This window comes from Moschus berezovskii, chromosome 5 (genome assembly GCF_049115385.1).
Source record: "Moschus berezovskii isolate FMDL1 chromosome 5, NW_MosBer_1.0, whole genome shotgun sequence".
Classification (NCBI taxonomy): domain Eukaryota; kingdom Metazoa; phylum Chordata; class Mammalia; order Artiodactyla; family Moschidae; genus Moschus; species Moschus berezovskii.
In genome coordinates, this window is record NC_142464.1 from 75,647,019 (window position 1) to 75,667,715 (window position 20,697).

The 20,697-nt window shown below is 40.2% G+C and overlaps 1 protein-coding gene across 1 annotated transcript in view; it reads right to left on the minus strand.

The window, feature by feature from the left end:
- CORIN (corin, serine peptidase) overlaps positions 1–20,697 on the minus strand; it is a 279,559-nt gene that overhangs the window by 94,429 nt on the left and 164,433 nt on the right. Inside the window, 1 exon segment of the mRNA XM_088836324.1 lies at positions 6,228–6,341. Coding sequence (XP_088692450.1) covers positions 6,228–6,341 — 114 coding nt within the window.

Consider the following 20,697-nt stretch of genomic DNA (forward strand, 5'->3'; position numbering starts at 1 on the left):
CATGAGCTTCATCTCTGTACCTAAACAAAAAGGAGTAATACTTCCTTTGCTGAAATTAAATCACATCATGTAGGTAAATGCTTCTAGTACAATTGATTTGAGAACTCACTCAAATAACGAACCCCTTTCCCTTCCTTCCTAGGAAGGCAGTCCTCCTCCTGTACCTGTCAGAACCCTCAGAACATGGTAAGTCCTTGAGCTCCAACTGGGAATGTCCAGCAAAACCTCCTTCTCCCCTTGGGAGTATCTGTGGGCTGCATTCCAGCTCTGACCCATGCCCTAAGTCAGACTTGACACTATTCCTTCACTTCAGCACAGTGACAGCAGGAGGGTGGCCCCTTCCATAAACACACACACAGGCCCTGGCATGCTAAATTGCAGAGGCAGATGTCCTTGTAAGGTCAGCAAAAATTGCATGCAAAGCTTTCAGTGTCTAACTATTTTCATGAACAAGTATTCTGAAGGGATGTATTTCCTCAACAAATCAAGCCAAATGGTTTTTGAAGTATGTTCATGAGGAAGGAGGGCCTGTATCTTCCTTAATAAACTCGTCCACTCCTGGGACATTGCTGATTACCTTACAGAATAATAATAATACCTTCTTTGTTCAGTGACTGACTGGGAAAATTTACTCTTTCAATTTCAACAAATGCAGCAGAAAGCTTCTCTTACTGTTTAGAGTGCAATGTTCCATGTAATGGGAGATGAAACCAGTGCCTATCTCAGAGGTAGAGGCACGCATAGAATTTGAATATGACACAACCTGGGCCATAATTAGGGGATAAACAAGAGATTCCAGTGTAACTCCCATTACTATATATAATTCTATTGAACCACTTAAAATCCCTACGTGCTTTGTATAATATTTGCTCCCAAATCCATAGCAATATTACCAAATGTAAATATGTGCTCAGACACTCAGTGGTGTCTGATTCTTTGGAACCCCGTGGACTGTAGCCTGCCAGGCTCCTCTGTCCATGGGATTCTCCCAGCAAGAATACTAGAGTAGGTGGCCATGCCCTCCTCCAGGGGATCGTCCCAACCCAGGGATTGAATCCACATCTCTTAAGCCTCCTGTACAGGCAGGTGGGTTCTTTACCACTAGTGTTACCTGGGAAGCCCAATTTAAATATGCATCCCGTAAAAAATGTTTTTCATGTACAATCATGTACCATAGGTTTTTCTAAAGAGAGAATTCCAAGTTATAAAAACAAATATCTTAGTGAAAACATTTCTAACAAAATATGAGCGACATAGCTGAAATTCTATAGGGTGCTGCTGCTAAGTCACTTCAGTCGTGTCCGACTCTGTGAGACCCCATAGATGGCAGCCCACCAGGCTCCGCCATCCCTGGGATTCTCCAGGCAAGAACACTGGAGTGGGTTTCCATTTCCTTCTCCACTATAGGGTGCTAGATATTATATAAAATAAATAAATTCATGAATAAATAAATGTGAGGTCATATGTAAACAAATAATTTAGAGGAAATACCAAGTTAAGATAAAATTAATGATTTAAAAAAAAAATAACAACAACTGGATTTATCAGAAACTTTAGTGAGCAAATATGTACTGTAATTCTCTAGAAAGTAGATCAGGGCTTCCCAAGTTTCTTAGTGGTAAAAGAATCCCCCTGCCAGTGCAGCAGCTGCAGGAGACATGGGTTCAATCCCTGAGTCAGGAAGATCCCCTGAAGGGGGAAACAGCAACCCACTCTTGCCTAGAAAATCCCATGGACAGAGGAGCCTGGTGGGTTACATACAGTCCATGGGGTCACAAAGAGTTGGACACTACGGAAGCAACTGAGATCTGACAGACATCATCTCTCAGGCTTTTTTCCCAGGCATTTTTCAAGACTCGGGTACTATGGAATACCAGTTTGAGAAATACTGACCCTAACTAAATATTACCACAACATACTGCCTTTCAGAAGTTATGGCAAATAAATGTCCTAGAAGCCTTCATATGGAAGAAGAGTTGGCCCACCTGGCAAACACACCAGAGGAATCTTTCAATTGAGGTAAGCAATTGAGAGGAGCTCTTATAAAGCTTTGGCAACTCCTACAGGAAGGAAAACACAGCTTTTCCCATAGTAACAATTGCTGGTCATATAACCATTAAAAAGCAGTTCAAACACCATTGCATAGGGGCTTGTTTTGGAGGCAGATCCTGCAATGTATTCTTGAGGCTAATTTTTCCATTTTATCTGCTGCATAATTGCAAACCAATTTGAGATCTGAATATATATTTGATGTGGACTGAAAGACTGTGTCCTCCCAAAATTTATAGGTTTGAAACCATGTACAAGCCCTGTGCCCTTGTCTTTGTCTGACTCAAGAGTTAATACTGGAAAATGTGAAAATGTAGAAACAACAGCTGTTGGGCTGGGGAACCGGTATCAATTTAGACTACAATTCTGTCACATAACACAATCACCAAACTCCCAGTTCCCTGAAAGATACAGATAAATGCCTGACACACACTCATAAGTTGTTTTTACAGGAAGCAGACCCCCTCCAGATGAAAACTGCTGACCGCAAGAACACAGACCTTAGACTGGATGAAACCAGAAGGTTGATAAGGCTTGAAACTTACCTGATGCCAACCAATCCAAGACCTTATCCATGAGCTGATCATGTCCTGAACACTATAAAACTCCTCACTACCCACTCCGGGGTGGGTCACATGGTACAGGGCATTAGTGCTCCGAGGCCCCCTTTGCCAGGCAAAGCAATTAAAGCTACTCTTTTCTATTTCACCTAAAAGTCTGTCTCTGTGTTTGTATTCTGTACCAGTGAACAGAGGCTGAGTTTCAGCAACATGTTGAAGCTTTAATCCCCAACATGATGGACAAGGCCTGTGAAGTAGAGATAAAGATCAGAAGAGTGGGACCCTAATTCAACTGAGCTGATACCCTTATAAGAAGAAGAAGAGACACACGAGAGCTCTCTCCTCCCTACCTCCTCCCTCCTCTCCCCTTCTCCTCCTCTTGCTTTCTCCCCAAAGAGGTTTTCTGAGTACACAGGTATATGTGAGTTACCTGCAAGCCAGGAACAGAACTCTCATCAGAAACTGAACCCTATCAGACCTTGATCTTGGACTTTTCAGCCCCCAGAACTGTGAGAAAATACATTTCTGTTGTTTAAGTCTCAGCCTGTGGTATTTTGTAAGGCAGTTCAAGAAAACACATACAATATTGGACAAACCACCATTTTTGGTCAAAACGGCTAACCAAATCAATGATAAGAAAGTGGAGGATGTTAACTGTCATATGATCCAGCAATCGCACACCTGGGCATACACACCGAGGAAACCAGAATTGAAAGAGACACATGTACTCCAATGTTCATTGCAGCACTGTTTACAATAGCCAGGACATGGAAGCAACCTAGATGTCCATCTGTAGATGAATGGATAAGAAAGCTTTGGTACATATACACAATGGAGTATTTTTCAGCCATCAAAAAGAATGCATTTGAATCAGTTTTAATGAGGTGGATGAAATTGGAGCCTATTATACAGAGTGAAGTAAGCCAGAAAGAAAAACATCAATACAGTATACTAATGCATATATATGGAATTTAGAAAGATGGTAACCTGAACCCTGTATACGAGACTGCAAAAGAGACATAGGTATATAGAATAGTCTTTGGGACTCTGTGGGAGAGGGTGAAGGTGGGATGATTGGGGAGAACGGCATTGTAGCATGTATATTATCATAAGTGACCAGTCCAGGTTCGACGCATGATACAGGATGCTTGGGGCTGGTGCACGGGGATGACCTGGAGGGAGGATATGGGGAAGAGGGAGGTGGGAGGGGGGTTCAAGAAAGGGAACACATGTACACCCGGGGTGGATTCATGTCAATGTATGGCAAAACCAACCAATATATTAATGTAAGGTAATTTGCCTCTAATAAAATAAATTAAAAAATAAATAAATAAAAATCAAAATAAAAAAATAAATAAAAATTAAAATCTTTAAAATAAATAAATAAAGGCTGAATCTACCGATCCATAGACGCAGAACAGTTGGTTCATGCCTTAACTCTCTCCAGGCTGAGAGGACACATAAACAAGCAAGACATCTTGCGTCTTCTGTGTCACGAATGTTAAAAATCATAAGGGTGAAAAAAGTTCCTATTAAAAATATCCTTCTTTTTTTTTTTAATTTATTTTATTGGAGGCAAATTACCTTACATTAATATATTGGTTGGTTTTGCCATACATTGACATGAATCCGCCCCGGGTGTACATGTGTTCTCTTTCTTGAACCCCCCTCCCACCTCCCTCTTCCCCATATCCTCCCTCCAGGTCATCCCTGTGCACCAGCCCCAAGCATCCTGTATCATGCGTCGAACCTGGACTGGTCACTTATGATAATATACATGCTACAATGCCATTCTCCCCAGTCATCCCACCTTCACCCTCTCCCACAGAGTCCCAAAGACTGTTCTATATGCCTATGTCTCTTTTGCAGTCTCATATACAGGGTCCAGGTTACCATCTTTCTAAATTCCATATATATGCGTTAGTATACTGTATTGATGTTTTTCTTTCTGGCTTACTTCACTCTCTATAATTGGCTCCAGTTTCATCCACCTCATTAAAACTGATTCAAATGCATTCTTTTTGATGGCTGAAAAATACTCCATTGTGTATATGTACCAAAGCTTTCTTATCCATTCATCTGCAGATGGACATCTAGGTTGCTTCCAAGCTACCAACAATATTTTTCACAGAACTAGAACAAATAATCTCACAATTTGTATGGAAATACAAAAAACCTCGAATAGCCAAAACAATCTTGAAGGAGAAAAATGGAACTGGAGGAATTAACCTGCCAGACTTCAGGCTGTACTACAAAGCCACAGTCATCAAGACAGTATGGTACTGGCATAAAGACAAAAATATAGATCAATGGAACAAAATAGAAAGCCCAGAGATAAACCCACGCACCTATGGACACCCTATCTTCGACAAAGGAGGCAAGAATATAAAATGGACAAAAGACAGTCTCTTTAACAAGTGGTGGTGGGAAAACTGGTCAGCCACTTGTAAAAGAATGAAACTAGAACACTTCCTAACACCATACACCAAAATAAACTCAAAATGGATTAGAGAGCTAAATGTAAGACCAGATACTATAAAACTCCTAGAGGAGAACGTAGGCAAAACACCCTCCGACATAAATCACAGCAGGATCCTCTAAGACCCACCTCCCAGAATATTGGAAATAAAAGCAAAAATAAACAAATGGGACCTAATGAAAATCAAAAGCTTCTGCACAGCAAAGGAAACTATAAGCAAGGTGAAAAGACAGCCTTTAGAATGGGAGAAAATAATACCAAATGAAGCAACTGATAAAGGATTAATCTCCAAAATATACAAGCAGCTCCTGCAGCTCAATTCCAGAAAAATAAATGACCCAGTCAAAAAATGGGCCAAAGAACTAAACAGACATTTCTCCAAAGAAGACATAAAGATGGCTAACAAACTCATGAAAAAATGCTCAACATCCCTCATAATCAGAGAAATGCAAATCAAAACCACAATGAGATACCATTTCACACCAGTCAGAATGGCTGCTATCCAAAAGTCTCCATGCAATAAATGCTGGAGAGGGTGTGGAGAAAAGGGAACCCTCTTACACTGTTGGTGGAAATGCAAACTAGTACAGCCACTATGGAGAACAGTGTGGAGATTCCTCAAAAAACTGGAAATAGAACTGCCATATGATCCAGCAATCGCACTTCTGGGCATACACACCGAGGAAACCAGAATTGAAAGAGACACATGTACTCCACTGTTCATTGCGGCACTGTTTATAATATCCTTCTTTTTTTTAAAAAAAAAAAGTTGACCTTTATACTCTTAGAACTTTAAAAACAAAAACAAAAACAAAAATCCTCAACCAAAGAAAATAAATGAAAAGCCTTTTTCCAATTTTCAGATACTTGAAGGAAAAACACTTTGAGCCCGACCTTTCCAAAGCACATCTAGCTGTCAAGTTCCTAATGGAATCAGGCTTTTGAAAGGTGTGCAAACACGCAGCTGTCATGTGGGGCGGGGGAAGATAAACACTTTGCTCACTAAAGAAAAGCAAACTAACAGCAGTCCACCCAAGCGCCGGGCAGTTGTCAGGACTAGACAATGGAATGCTCTGGTTTCCAGGCCCCTGAAAAGAAGCCACGTCCCCGCAGACAACCCCCCACCGCCTGCCACATACTGCAATGAGCCTCGTCACTCCAGTCGTCACAGTCGTTGTAGCCATTACACTGCAATTTCCTGGGGATGCAGATGCCACTGGTGCACAGAAAGCTCTCGCCCCCTCTGCAGAGCACTAAAAAAAAAAGGAGAGAGGCAGAAAAGCAGCATCAAAATAAATAAGAGGTTTTTTTTTTTTTAATTAGGAGAAATAACAGAAAGAAAACCTTCTCTTGATATTCAACAGATGTGTTTCCCAACTCCCTCAGTTTCATTGTCACCAATTCCTCTCTGGCTTTCCAGAATATTAATTGTAAAATGACCTGAGAAGAATACAAAGTGTTTGCCTGAGAAAAGTGAAAGGAAATTCACCAATGGGCTTTCATAGCACAAGAGGGCAGCCTCGTCTATTGCATAACTTATGTGCGGAAAGATACCAAATGAGTATTTTTTTTAATAACTGAAAATTATTTTGAAGTGAAATTTATTGAACAAACATTTAAAATCCTTCTACAACACTCAATGTCATGCAGAGAAAGTTAGTTACAAATAGTTGATATGTGCTTGAACACAGACATAGAGACCCTATGCCTTGTACTGAAATATATTTATTTACTTGCCTTAATAAAAATGCCAGTTAAAAATGTCAGAGTCTATTTTGGCATAAGGAATGTGAAACAACATTAGCTGATAATATTTTCTTTCTTTTCTTTTCCTTAACACAGTTGTGCTTTGGTATTCTTTGCTTTAAGTATTATGTTCTTTTTCTTCTCAAAATTCAACAAATATTCAATTATTTCAAAATTACATTAGACACAAAATGTGGGAGAAGAAGCTAGACAGAATTTTCTAAGGGAGACGATTACTCAAAGGACAATTTAATTCAACAAGATGGGTGTTAAAATACACTTCAATATTTAGCAATTTGCATCAAATGCCTTTTCTGTTCTGTTCAGTCACTCAGTCGTGTCCAACTCTTTGCGACCCTGTGGACTGTAGCCTACCAGGCTTCTCCATCCATGGGATTCTCCAGGCAAGAATACTGGAGTGGGTTATCATTTCCTTCTCCAGGGGATCTTCCCGACCCAGGGATCGAACCCAGGTCTCCCACATTGGAGGCAGACGTGTTAACCTCTGAGCCACCAGGGATTCAGTTCAGTTCAGTTCAGTCGCTCAGTCGTGTCCGACTCTCCGCGACCCCATGAATCACAGCACGCCAGGCCCCCCTGTCCATCACCAACTCCCGGGATTAGAAAGGTTTTAATTACACACACCCTATTTTTTTAAACTCAGTAGAACATACATATTTTAAAGAACAATGTGAATAACCTTTGACCCAGCAATCTTATTTCTTGGCCTTCATACAAAGTAAATCATTATGAATAAGTCCAGGTTTTTATATTTAAGGGTATTAATACCATCATGGTTTATAAGAAGAAAACTGAACTAACAGCTATGCAATAATAGAAGATTGGTTATATAAATTTTAGTACTACATAATAAGGGATACCACTACAGCCAGTGAAAATTATATTTCAAAAAATAATATCCTGGGCCAAAGTTCAAGATAATTTAAGTGTAAAAACATCATCTGGTTCTAAAAAAGCATAATACAATTTGGCCTAGAAAGAAGTATTAACACATCTAAGATTACTATGATTATCTCTAGTATTAAAATTGCAAGTAATTTTTATTTTCTTCATTGTATTTTACTCTGTATTTTACAAATGTTCTTATAATGATCATGTCTTATGTTTATAATCAGAGAAAAATTCAACTTATTTTCATGAGCTCCCAATTCAGAGTAATGGTAAAATAAATATAAGCTTCCAAAATATTTATCTCTCCCTTTCACAAAAGTTAGCAGGATCAGCCTATGGTCACCTGCCTGGCCACTGTCACCATTCCCTGAACTATGTATTCCTTGATGAGATGAATCTTGTTGTCTAACTAAAGGGAAATAGGAAATATAGAACATTTAACTCAGAAACTGAAATACAGAAAACTTCAGACAGAACATTCCAGGCAGTAAGGTCCATGACGCTCACATATTCCACATTCCCCAGCAGAGTGGTTGGAACTCAGGAGGTTCTTAATTAAAGGGAAAAAGTCACGTCCATCTCAATGGAGCACAATATAATGCCACAAGGCAAAGGAAAAAGGCAATTAATGGGTTATCTTGCAATGCTATGAAGAAATCAGAGTTTCAATTTGTTGAACATTAAGTGAAAGTGCAAATGTGTTAGTCAATTAGTTATACACGACACTTTGCAGCCCCATGGGTATAGCCTGCCAGGCTCTTCCACCCATGGAATTCTCTAAGCAAGAATACTGGAGTGGGTTGCCATTCCCTTCTCAGAGAATCTTCCTGACCCAAGGATCAAATCTGGGTCTCCTCTATTGCAGGCAGATTCTTTACTATCTGAGTCACCAGGGAAGCCCTGTTGAACACTAAGTACCAGTCAATTGGTATGTTTCTTACGATGCTAATTCATGTGTAACCTTCACAATATCAACAATGAAAATCTGGATTTTCATTATATCCCATGATTTCTAAATCAATACAAATGGCATCTATGGATTTCAACTGCCAAGACATGCAACAAGCTTAAGTTTTATAGAGTCGTAGAGGAGAAGAAGGGGACGACAGAGGATGAGATGGTTGGATGGCATCACCAACTCAATAGACATGAGTTTCAGTGGACTCTGGGAGTTGGTGATGGACAGGGAGGCCTGGCAAGCTGCGGTTCATGGGGTCGCAAAGAGTCAGACACAACTGAGCAACTGAACTGAACTGAACTGAGAGGACTCAGCCCAGAACTGCACTACTCTAGCTACAGACAGGAACTCCTCAAGACTATACAGGAAACCAGATATAAAATGAAAAACCAAAACAGTAAAGATATTACTGGCCAGTCTATACAATAGCCTTTCTGTAGGGTTAAGAGAACGTTTTCAAGGAGTAAGTGTGCATCCTATCGTGAGATAGTTTCTGTACTACACTATAAAGTGCAGAAATTCCATCTGTTTGCATTTCAGCAGCTAAGGCTGCTTCAACCCCTCAGAAGAATGACTGCATTCCCTACATTGTGGTTTAATGATTCCTTGGGAAATGTGGCTTAAAGTTCAACATTAAATAGCTCCTTACATCTAGGCTTCATCTCTAAGACCCCATATATTTTACTCCAATAAAGCCATTCTTGTGTAAGGTTCTATAAAATCTGGATCAAATTTAAAACATGGCATTGCTAACATGTTTTGATTACTGATATCCCATGTCTTTGTTGATTCAGCAGAAACTGACTTTTGTGTGGTTTCTCAGTCAGAGAAGTGGCTGTCCATGGTTTCAAGACACTGAAAATTGTTTCTTTATTCTTATTCTCCCTTTGCAAGTCCTTTGGATGTTCACAGCTTCATTAATCAATATTCTTTGTACAGTTAGGACAGCTTTGTACATTCTCTTTCTGTTTGATGTCTTCTTAACCTGTATTCTGGAGAAGGAAATGGCAAACTCCAGTGTTCTTGCCTGGAGAATCCCAGGGATGGCGGAGCCTGGTAGGCTGACATCTATGGGGTCGCACAGAGTTGAACCTATATTCAGAATCTTCACTTTTGTGTAAAACTGTTTGTATTTGTGTAAAACAGTTCAAATAGCAAAACATTTCAGACATATCTCATTTAGAAGTTCCAAAGAGCTCCATCAATTACACAAGTAGGAATTCTATCACAACTTCCTCAGGGTAAGTGGTAGTTTACAAACAGAGAAACTAGAGCATTGTGTGGTTAAGACTGCAACTGCCCAAAGCCATGGAGCTAAGAATACATGAAAACACCCAAGTCGTGTGGTCCGGGCCCTGGGCCCAATCCTTCACACCACAGCCACTCTCTGTGCACAGTTGATAGGCACTCAGTTCAAGGGTACCAGGTTCAGGTAAAAACTCAAACTTGCCTTTTTCTTTCTAAACAAAAGATAAATATCTGTCCTTCAGGTAAACTAGACTAAATGAGATGACATTCTTTGTGAGCTCTCAATTTTTTGGAAAACACCCTGAGAGAGCTCTTAACATGTTTTTGGAGAGATTTTTCAACCATAAATGTCATTGTCTTATAATAATCATCTTCTAATAGCCTTTAGACTGAGTCCTTAAGATGACAAAGGGATATTCTCAGAGGTGAAGTCATGCTATCCAATCTTGACATCATTTTAATAAACGTCATCTATAATTCTACAGTGTATAAATTGGACTTTAGATCAATGGCAGGTTCATTCATTGATTGAGAAAATATTTACTAGCTCCTATGTGCTAACCATTACTCTAGCAGTAATGCCAGATACAGCAGTAAAGAAAACAAAATGACTTCACCTTCATGTAGCATATAGTCTACTGACCATCATCTAATAAAAAAATTTTACTAACTAAAGATATTTCATCAGCAAAATTACTTCCATTTACACACATGACAATTAATGTTAATACACTAATAGCAGTATACAAAGATAAATTGTTTAAGATACTAGTTTACATATCCTAATGAAGAGGACAATTATGAATCACTTGGACTTCAGAATCTCATGGATTCTGAAGAGTATATACCCCCGAGGATGATCCACTCTTTTCAATCTTTTTGCTTCTGATAACAAACTGCTGAAATAACACCTACAGCCTGAAACAAACTTCAGATTTTCTGCAATTGCTTCCAGCCCTCTCAGGTCTCTCTGTCTGTAATACAGCATGTATATCAGCAAATCCTCTCATTACTTTGCTTGTTAACTTTTAGAGTCTTTTTTCAGAAATTACTCACTGGTCGCTGACTGAATAGTATCCTCATTCACCATGCCTTTGAGTCCTTGCTTAAAGCCTAACGCTCAAGTTCAACTCTACCTCTGAAGAGAAAAACAACCTGGCACACAACAGCAGTATCACCTGAGCCTATACTGACTGAGAGTTTGTCAGCCCTTCATTCCATATGCTGCTCAAAATTAAGTTTCTATAAACCACCACTGCTCTAACCTTTTACAAAGCTATTTGACCATATGTAAAAGAATAAGGTGATACAAGAATACTTCTTGGAGAGAGGATTGTATTTCCTTATAATAGGTTGATAAAAGGGGTGGGGTGAAAGATAAGAGATGAGAGTTGTAGTTGTTTAGTCACTAAGTCGTATCCCACTCTTTGTGACCCCAGGGACTGTAGCCCGCCAGGTTCCTCTGTCCATAGGATTTCCCATCCTAGAATACTGGGGTGCATTGCCGTTTCCTTCTCCAGGGCATCTTTCCAACCCAGGGACAGAAGCCCAAGAGGTGAGAAAGGAGACAGGAAATCCAAGTGGGTGCTCAATAATTAACTTTGTCTTTACTCTGCCTTCTAAGTCATATGAACTGGAAGGCCCTTCCTTTTGTTGGAATGCGACAGTCCATGGGGTCTCAAAGAGTCGGACATGACTGAGCGATTCACACTTCCACTTTCAAGACATCTAGAGTAGGTATGGATGGATTACAAAAAGTTCTGTATGAAAAGAATGAGATCCCCATAGAGAGAGAGGAGCCAGTGATGTCGAGCAGTGTCTTGGGGGAGAGAGAGAGATTAAAAACTTGGTTGAATCTCCCTGAGGTGCAGTGTAGAGAAGACCCTTTGGAAAACAGAAATATCTAAAGGGACTCAAGTTATTGCTGGGAGGTGTAATCACTTCCCCTATCTGCTATATGGAATTGACAAGGATTATGTTGCTTTCTAAGTTTTTTCCACTCATTTATTTAACCAATTTGGCACTTTTCTAGGAGCATGAATACAGGAAGATCCCTTGCTTTGTAAAGACTATATTCTATGGAGAATATAATATCAATGAACATAATAAATAAGAAAATTATTATATATTAGGCTAGACTATGATAAGGGCCATGAAGAAAAAAAGAGTACAACAGAGAGACAGCAGATGTGGGCGTGGGGTAGGACAGGCCTCCAAGTTAATTAGGGTGCCAGGGCAGGCCTCATTGAAAGTTGACATCTGAACAGCACCTTCAAAGATGGAGGGAGTTAAAGAAATCTCAGGGGAAGATTTCAGTGCGGAAGCAAAGACCGTCAGGCCAGAACACAGTTGGCAGGTATGGGGAACACCAAGGAGACCAAGTGGCTAAGGCAGAGACAGTAAAGGGGTGAAGAAGCAAGGGATGGGGCAGAGAAGAAGCGAAGGTCTGAACATAAGGCTTTGAAAGATTTTGTAGCTTAGACAGTAAGAGTCATTACGCAGTGACTTGATGAGTGAAGAGTGGCATGGTCTGACTTATGTTTTCAAGGATCTCTGCTTGTTGTGCTGAAAATATTCCAGAGAAGCCACGGAAGCAGTAGGGATAACAGGTAGGAGCCTACTGGATTTAATCCAAAAAGAGATGATGGGGGCTCAGAGGGGATAACGGTGGAGAGGCCGAGACATCATCAGATGCTGGACATACTTTGCAAGTAGAACCAGCAAGCTTTTCTGGCCCATTAGATGAGAGTTGTGAGGGAAAGACAAGAGCCAATGGTGCCTTAAGTTTCCATCCAGCCAAACAACAGGAACTGCCATCTGCTGAGATGGGGAAGACAACTGAAGGAGCAAGACTACAGGGAAAAAAAATCAGAAGTTACAATTTGGACATGTTGAGTCTGACATATCAAGTAGACGCCCAAGCGGAAATGCTGAGGAGACAACTGGATACATAAGTTCAAAGACCAGGAAAGAGGACAGGACTACAACTATAAAAGTATAAGTCATCAGCAAGTCAATTTAAAGCCAGTAATGCCTGGATGAGATCATGAGGGGAATGGTTAGTGAAGAGAGAGAAAAGGGAGACTCAGCGAGATGGGGCAGAGAAGATGAATGAGGGCTGAACTACTCCACGGGTAACGGCTACAGGGAAGAGGAGAAGCCCGCAAAGAGGCTGAGAAGGAGGTAGGAGGAAACCCAGCACATGATGTGTTATCTTGGAAGCCAAGTGAAGGAGAAGATATCAAAAAGGAGGAAGTGATCTGCTGCACCAGAAGCAACCTGCTGATGGGTCAGGTAAGATGCAACTGAGAAATGGGGACACAGGTAAGAGCAGTTTCAATGGAGCAGTGAGAACAAAAGGCTGATGGCATACGTTCGAGAAAGGATGAAAGGAGAGTAACTCAGAATGAAAGGATAGCATTTCTGCTCCAGAAGAGGGCAGTAGACTACAAGGGAAGTGGGGCAAAAAAAGAAATGTGCTTTCTAAAATGGGAGTATTATTGTTTTACAATGCTGTTTTGGTTTATGCTGTACAACAATGTGAAACAACCGAAGTATACATACATCCTTTCCATTGAGCCTCCCTCCCACCCACCCTCATCCCTCCATCACAGAGCTCTGGGCTGAGCTCCCTGTACTACACAGCAGGTTCCCCCTGGATAGCTGTTTCACACATGGCAGTGTACATATGTCAATGCTACCCTCTCAATTCTTCCCACCCTCTCCTTCCTCTGATACGTCCAGTCTATTCTCTATGTCTGTATCTCCATTCCTGCCCTGCAAATAGGTTCATCAATATCATTAGAAATGTGGTTTTTAATGCTTTTGTGTGAGTACATTCTTTGCAGGGAGCATGGAGTGGTATTAAGTTCTGCCTCCAGGTTGCCACAGGTCAAATAAACTATGACCGCTCTTGGAGATACAGGAGCTCAGGGATGGAGGCTGTCTTATAGCTGCCTGTCCCTTTAACCCCATTACTGCAATGTGACTTCCTCAGAAGTATCTATCTTCCGAGGTAAGTCATCCTTCTCATTCTCTCCTTCCTCTTCTTCATCTATTAGACACCTGTTAAATGTGGGGTACATGTGCTAGTCACTTCTAATAGCCCCATCAGGAGTTATCCAATGAACTCCTATTATTTCATGACTCATATAATTGATATTAGCAGAAGATATGTATTTGTTTGCTTATACTCTCTCCTTTCTAGAATGTAAGCTCCTTGAGAGAAGGAGCTTCATCAGTTTTTCTCACCGTTGTGTACTGAGTCTAGAGTGGAATTAAATATTTGTTAAATGAATAAATGAAGACTGAGAATTTAAGGTGCCCAGCAGGACTGCATGATTGCTCCTATTTATTGGTTCTACCTGGGTAAGCAATAGGTATCCTACAATTTTGTCCTTTTAACTGCTAGAGGAATAGACTGCTGGTGAAATATGAGAGTCGCTCTGTGTTCTAGCAGGACAGTCACTCAAACCCATGGACAAGTCTGGCCTCTGAGCAGCATCTGTTCCTATGTTAGAACAATGAGTATCAAAGGCCCTTCTACCTAAAATGATCTTCCCCACTGACCTGTGATAGTCTGTCTAACATTCTCCCAACACCTTCTCCCACAGTACCCATTCCTTGGGCTACCATGGTGGCTTTTAGATGAACTCCAGGGTACCAAGGAAAGGGAATTTGGGGCCACATCATGGGTGAAGGGGTGTCTGAGTCACCCTCCTCCACTTCAACCAGAGAGTTCTACCATTGCCTGGTTTGTGTATTCGAGTCTATGTATAATTTCCTCTGAAATGGATTTCTGATGCCAAAAACAAGTTTGAAAACCCCTTCACCCTTAAGATTTTAAGTGTTCATGTCTGAGAGAGCTTACATTTTACTTCATTTTCTTGGCGATGAATACTTAGCCCTGAATTTAATTATAGACTGTTTGATTTTTCATTTTACTTAAACTTGAAAGAAGGGGACACAAGATAAGTAACCTTCAGAGTAGGGCAGGTGTGGGAGGCGGGGAGTTCAGGAAAGGTCTAAAACAGGAGAAATACACGTGAGAGTTGAGACCTAGGGCCACAGAGAGCTCAGAGCAGCCACTTCCTGAAGGTGCAGTGGGTGCGGGTCTAACTCCCTCACACTATGGGGCAAGAAATGCCGCATCACTCTAATTTTCTAAATCAAATTAATACACACTTCCCCACTCAAAAGAGTGCAAAGAAATATTACTCAGGCATGCTTCAGGGGGCCTCTCCCTCCTTAGGTGGTACAAGGATTAAGAATAGAGGAAGGGGCTTAGCTTTAATTCCTTAGAGAACGGCTGAGGGGTTCATGATGCTAAGCCTTCATGGTAGACAGGATGCTCTGTCATGTCACTGCCACACCACAGTCATGCCAGGGCCCCGGCCCCTGATATCAGCTTTCCTGGCTGCCCCACAGAGCTGTTCCTCTCTGAGCCCTGTCCTTTCCCCCAGCAAGTGCTCACCAGTCCCTGCTACATAAGGGACAGGCCAAAGCCCCGGCCCCTTCCAAACCTTGGGAGATGTCTCTACCCCTTCACACACTTCCCCCATTATGCCTTGCCCTGGGTGACCACACAGTCTCCGCTGTCATTGTCTCCTCAAGGCTGCTCTCCCTTTTCTGAGAATGCACAGATGATAACACACACATCTATTACACAGATTTTTTCATTCATTTTCAGAGGAAGCAAATGCTTCCATTAGTACCTTTCAACATCTTTGTTCCAAGGTAGTCTATCTTAGGTGGTCAGCCTGTTGTATAAATGCACTTAAAGAGTTCTTAACTTAGATATTCTAAAAATAGAAGTGCCACATAGTTTCCTCCTTTATGATCTGCGGCAAACACCTTGCTCCAAAGACAAGGTAAAACCAATCCCCTCACTACAGTCCAACTCAGTGCCTATTATATAACTTGTTTTTATTAGTGAGAAACCATCTCTGCCAAACCAATGTTCAAAGCAAGTTCAAAACAACTCCCCCAATTAAATGTCCTTAAGACTGAGTTACTCCTTGACTCATTTTTTCCCCCTCTGAAATAAAGCTATGCTTTGACTGAATGGAAACTCTGCCAGGTGGCCTTCACCTTAAATTTCTGAAAATCAGAGTTAAGTATACTTATTGCCTGTCAAACAGCATGAAAGATCTATCATTCTGGAAAAAAAACCAGTCATTGTAAAATTATCTAAAAATCATTAGCAGGAAACAGGAATAGATTTGTAACTGGAAGCATTCTGATAGGAGAAGGGATGGAAATAGAGTTTAGAAAGCAGCTCATGTCATCACTCAACATCTCAAGTAAAATCACAATATAAAATAAAGTTAGACAAAACCTTGCCCAGTAGATTTTAAATCTAATTAGACAGGGGAGAAAGTAAAGAAAGAGCAGAGTAAAAAGCAGGAAGTCAAGCTTTATGGTCAGAGACTGGCAGAAATAGACCGCCAAGCAGAAGTCTGAAGAAACTCTTTGAAAAGGAATCTCTATTCATTCAACAGTTGAGAAAGGGAGAAAAGAAGAGAAAGGAAATTTTTTGAAATGAGAGAAACAACTTTCAAACAAGTATTGTCTAATTAAAAGAATATACAAGTTTACTACCTCAAGTTCTAGGGTCTAAAAGTCTTAAATAGGACTCTAAGAGCCAATTTGTAAAAAATAAAAAAACCCACTGGAAAATAAGATATATGACAGAACTCTGCTATTTATTATTTCCTGCAAATAAATGCAGTAACATAACTTCTAAAGAACATAAAAAATTTCGAAACTCAATGTTTATAGTTGACCCTCCTGTCAGAAATTATTATCAGGCAGGGAGAGATTTTTAAATTCAGAGATAATTACTCCAACATAAACGCTGGGGAGTTATACTTTATAAACTTGCTTTGGGAAATAAAACCTACATCTTATACATGAGGAATTCTCACTTAGTGGTACTTCAAAGTATTTTTGAGGTTTTCTTCAAATATATGGCTGTCTCAAATCACATTTTGCATTATTCATTATGAATCATAAAACTGATAATGATGGTACACCATACACACTACCTTTGACAAATTTCAAACAAAGGTAGGATGTCTTCTATAAAAGAGTTAATGCATGCATATAACCTAAGAGAAATAAAGGAGATTATATATGACTTGGAAAGAAAATAACAGTCTTGTGTATGCTTATGGTAGTATCTAAAATGTTATACATATCAACATTTTTCAGATCTTTATTAAATGTGCAAACTCAGTCACAACATCTAGAAGAAAGACAAACATAGAAAAATAATCAGATTGAAGAGTCATTGCAGGTATTTTTCTTAATTGTTGAACTATACAAACTGAACTGATATCATTTTATAAATTCATAGTGTGCAAATGCCAGTTTCAACTCAAACCAAATTTGTTTTTAATCCCAGTTTCTTTTACCTTTGTCCATTTTAGGTACTGACAATCTAAAAGTTGGAATAAATTACCTATGACTTTGCAGTACTGAGGGACTTGAAACCCAGAAGTAAACATACACATGTTTAGAAAGTCCCAAGGAACAAACTTTGAAAAAATATCTTTCAAGAACAGATTACAGGAATAAATTAGGAGATTGCTATTAATATATGCACACTACTATAAATAAAACAGATAATCAACAAGGACCTACAGCACAGCACAGGGAACTATACTCAATATTTTGTAATAAACTATAAGGGGAAAGAACCTGAAAAAAAAATTTATATATATATATACAGAGAGAGAGACTCCCTGTAGCTCAAAGCTCAAATGGTAAAGAATCTGCCTGTGATCCAGGGGACCTGGGTTTGATCCCTAGGTCAGGAAGATCCTCTGGAGAAGGGAATGGCAACCCACTCCAGTATTGTTGCCTAGAGAATCCCATGGACAGAGGAGCCTGGCAAGCTACAATCTGTGGGGTCACAAAGAGTCAGCCATGACTAAGTGATTTACACTACTGTAAAAAAAAAATTATATATATATATATGAATCACTTTGCTGTACACCTGAAACTAATACAACATTGTAAATCAACTATACTTCTATTTTAAAAGATTACAGTTCTACCTTAGAGTCTAAAGATTCACTTCCAATCCCATGAAGACTGTACCATACCACTTTCCCACCTATTCTCCATTACTGTTAATCATTGTTAATTACTGTAACAGAGTATTCCAAACATTATCATTATCTTCAAGATACTGTAGGATCTATCAATTTGGCAGATCAGATTGCTAGTAGCCGGATGCAAGACTCTGAACCCCTGGGTTAAAGCTCTGCCTAAAACCCTCTCTACTCTCCATCCTCATAACTGATCATAGCAAACTATTCACTTGCCCCCACGCAGGAGACCATGGGAACAGCACATATTCCATCATTTGGGTCAAAGCAGAGTTGGGAAAACTTAGATCCTTCTAACTACCTGACCCTTCAAGTTTAAACCACCCCTGATAATCAGGTCACTTCAATTCTAAATGCTATTAGAATTAAAAGAAAATTGTGAGAAAATTAATTCATAAATACTCATTCTAATATCCTGATATAGATTGGGTCTACAGACAAGAAATGCAATTACTCATAATAGTGACCCTACGGTACCAAAAGAAAAGTCATTTTGTAGAAAAGGTACAAACTTGGATTTAAATTAGGCTACCTGTGCTGCTTTGACCAAGTTATTTAAGTTTTGGGGGCTTCAGTTTCCTTATCTGAATTCTACCTGTTTTGGAATTGTCTTTGAGTATACACTAATCAGTAACAGATGTAAAGTGCCAGGCACCAAATCATGTAAAATCCACTGTGTTCCGTTTACTAAGGCTGGGAAGTGTGTAATTCACTTCCCAAAGACAGCCATCACAAAGTGTTTAAAAATGCCTTGTGCTTAAAGAGTTAACCTGCAAATAACTAGAGCGTGTTATTCGCCAACCTTGCAGATATAATGCTGCCCACTTAGACCTGGAAGTGAAAGCAATGTCATTCATTTTAACAACCAAGATAACTGAGAAAGAGCATTGTCTGAAGAGATCAACACCCATAGGAACCAATATAACAACATTAGAATTACTAACTTTTCTTTGGCTCATAGACCAAAAAAAGGAAGTCAATTGCTCCAGGAAAGTTGACTTTCACTGTTAAATCGTTTGTGTCTTCTTAAAAGATTTACATGCTGGTGGAACACAGAGGTCCCTGAACTCTCTCTCCCATGCTTCCTCCACTTTCTTCTCTGCATGTCCTTCACAGCACAGCTTGGTAAAATCTCTCCTAGTATCCCTGGTTACCGGTATTATATATAACAAAGCCACACAGACTAAACCTGACATGGAAAAATCAACCTTGCCTAAAACTAAATATAAGCACAATTTAATTAACTTGCATTCCACAGTCATAGCTGCCAACTTACTGAGACTAGAAGACTTGGGTACACAGTACCCAAGAGCTCAGAGGGAGGGGGAAAACATGAAAGTTTTCTCCAAAATCTTCAGATGTTCCTTTGTAAACAGTAAACAGGAATAATGTCTCCTGTACACAAGATACAGCGATCCAGTCAATGGTGGAGAGTGGGGAGTAGTGGAATGAGCCAAGGCAGAAGAGAAGAGAGTTTGAGAGGCTGTAATTTCAGGAAAGACAAACAGGAACTAGAAATGAATGACAATCTGGCACCAAGGTCAGACCTAAGTCAAGTAGAGAAAGGTCTACTTTACCCCTGCTGCTGCTGCTGCTAAGTCACGTCAGTCGTGTCTGACTCTGTGTGACCCCATAGACGGTAGCCCACCAGGCTCCCCCGTCCCTGGGATTCTCCAAGCAAGAAGAGTGGAGTGGGTTGCCATTTCCTTCTCCAATGCATGAAAGTGAAAAGTGAAAGTGAAGCCGCTCAGTCTGTCCGACTGTTAGCGACCCCATGGACTGCAGCCCACCAGGCTCCTCCATCCATGGGATTTTCCAGACAAGAGTACTGGCATGGGGTGCCATTGCCTTCTCCAACTAAAAAGAGTCAAAAACTATGTGCCTGTCACTATAAACTCTCAATACTGCAAACCGAGTAGTGATGTAGTCTCTAAAAATACTCCACTGATCAACCTCCTGTGCTTAAGTTAATACTGGGAAATGTTATAACACAAGTTTCATCCAGTGGTGCATGGGTTACTCACCTGGGGGTGCTGTCCCTGGGGAAATGTCCATTTTCTCCCACCTTTCAAAAGGATATGGAACGTGCAGTTGCCAAGCAGAAGCACAAGATGGCAGCCGTACTCAGTATACAGACACTGTTGGCACCAGAGGGGAGAACTAAGCCTGAGACCTTCACAACCTGACAGGCTGTGGAAATTCATAGGGAATTCCAGTTGGTAGGCTCCTCTTTCCTAAAAGGCATCCTTTGCTCGTGTCTATAACTGGGTAAATTTGAAATCATGGTATCTCACTTCTGCCAATTATTACTACAGAGGAATAAAAAGTTCTTCCTAATTGTATCTTTGGCACATTTTTCTATTGGTTTTCTTCCTTATTGATTTATTGAAACTCCATCTGCTTCAGTTATTTTTCCCTAGACCATCATTTACTGGTTTTTTAAATTCAGTCTTCAGTTATAGAAAAGTTTTACATATACATGAAGTCAATGATATCAGCCTTTATGGTTTATGTCTTTATAAACTGTGTCACAGGACAGAAACTCTAGGAGGGCAGAGACTCAGTCTGTTTTGTTTTCTGCTATAGCCATAGGCCCTAAAAGAGCAATGGACACATAGTGTGGGCTAAATA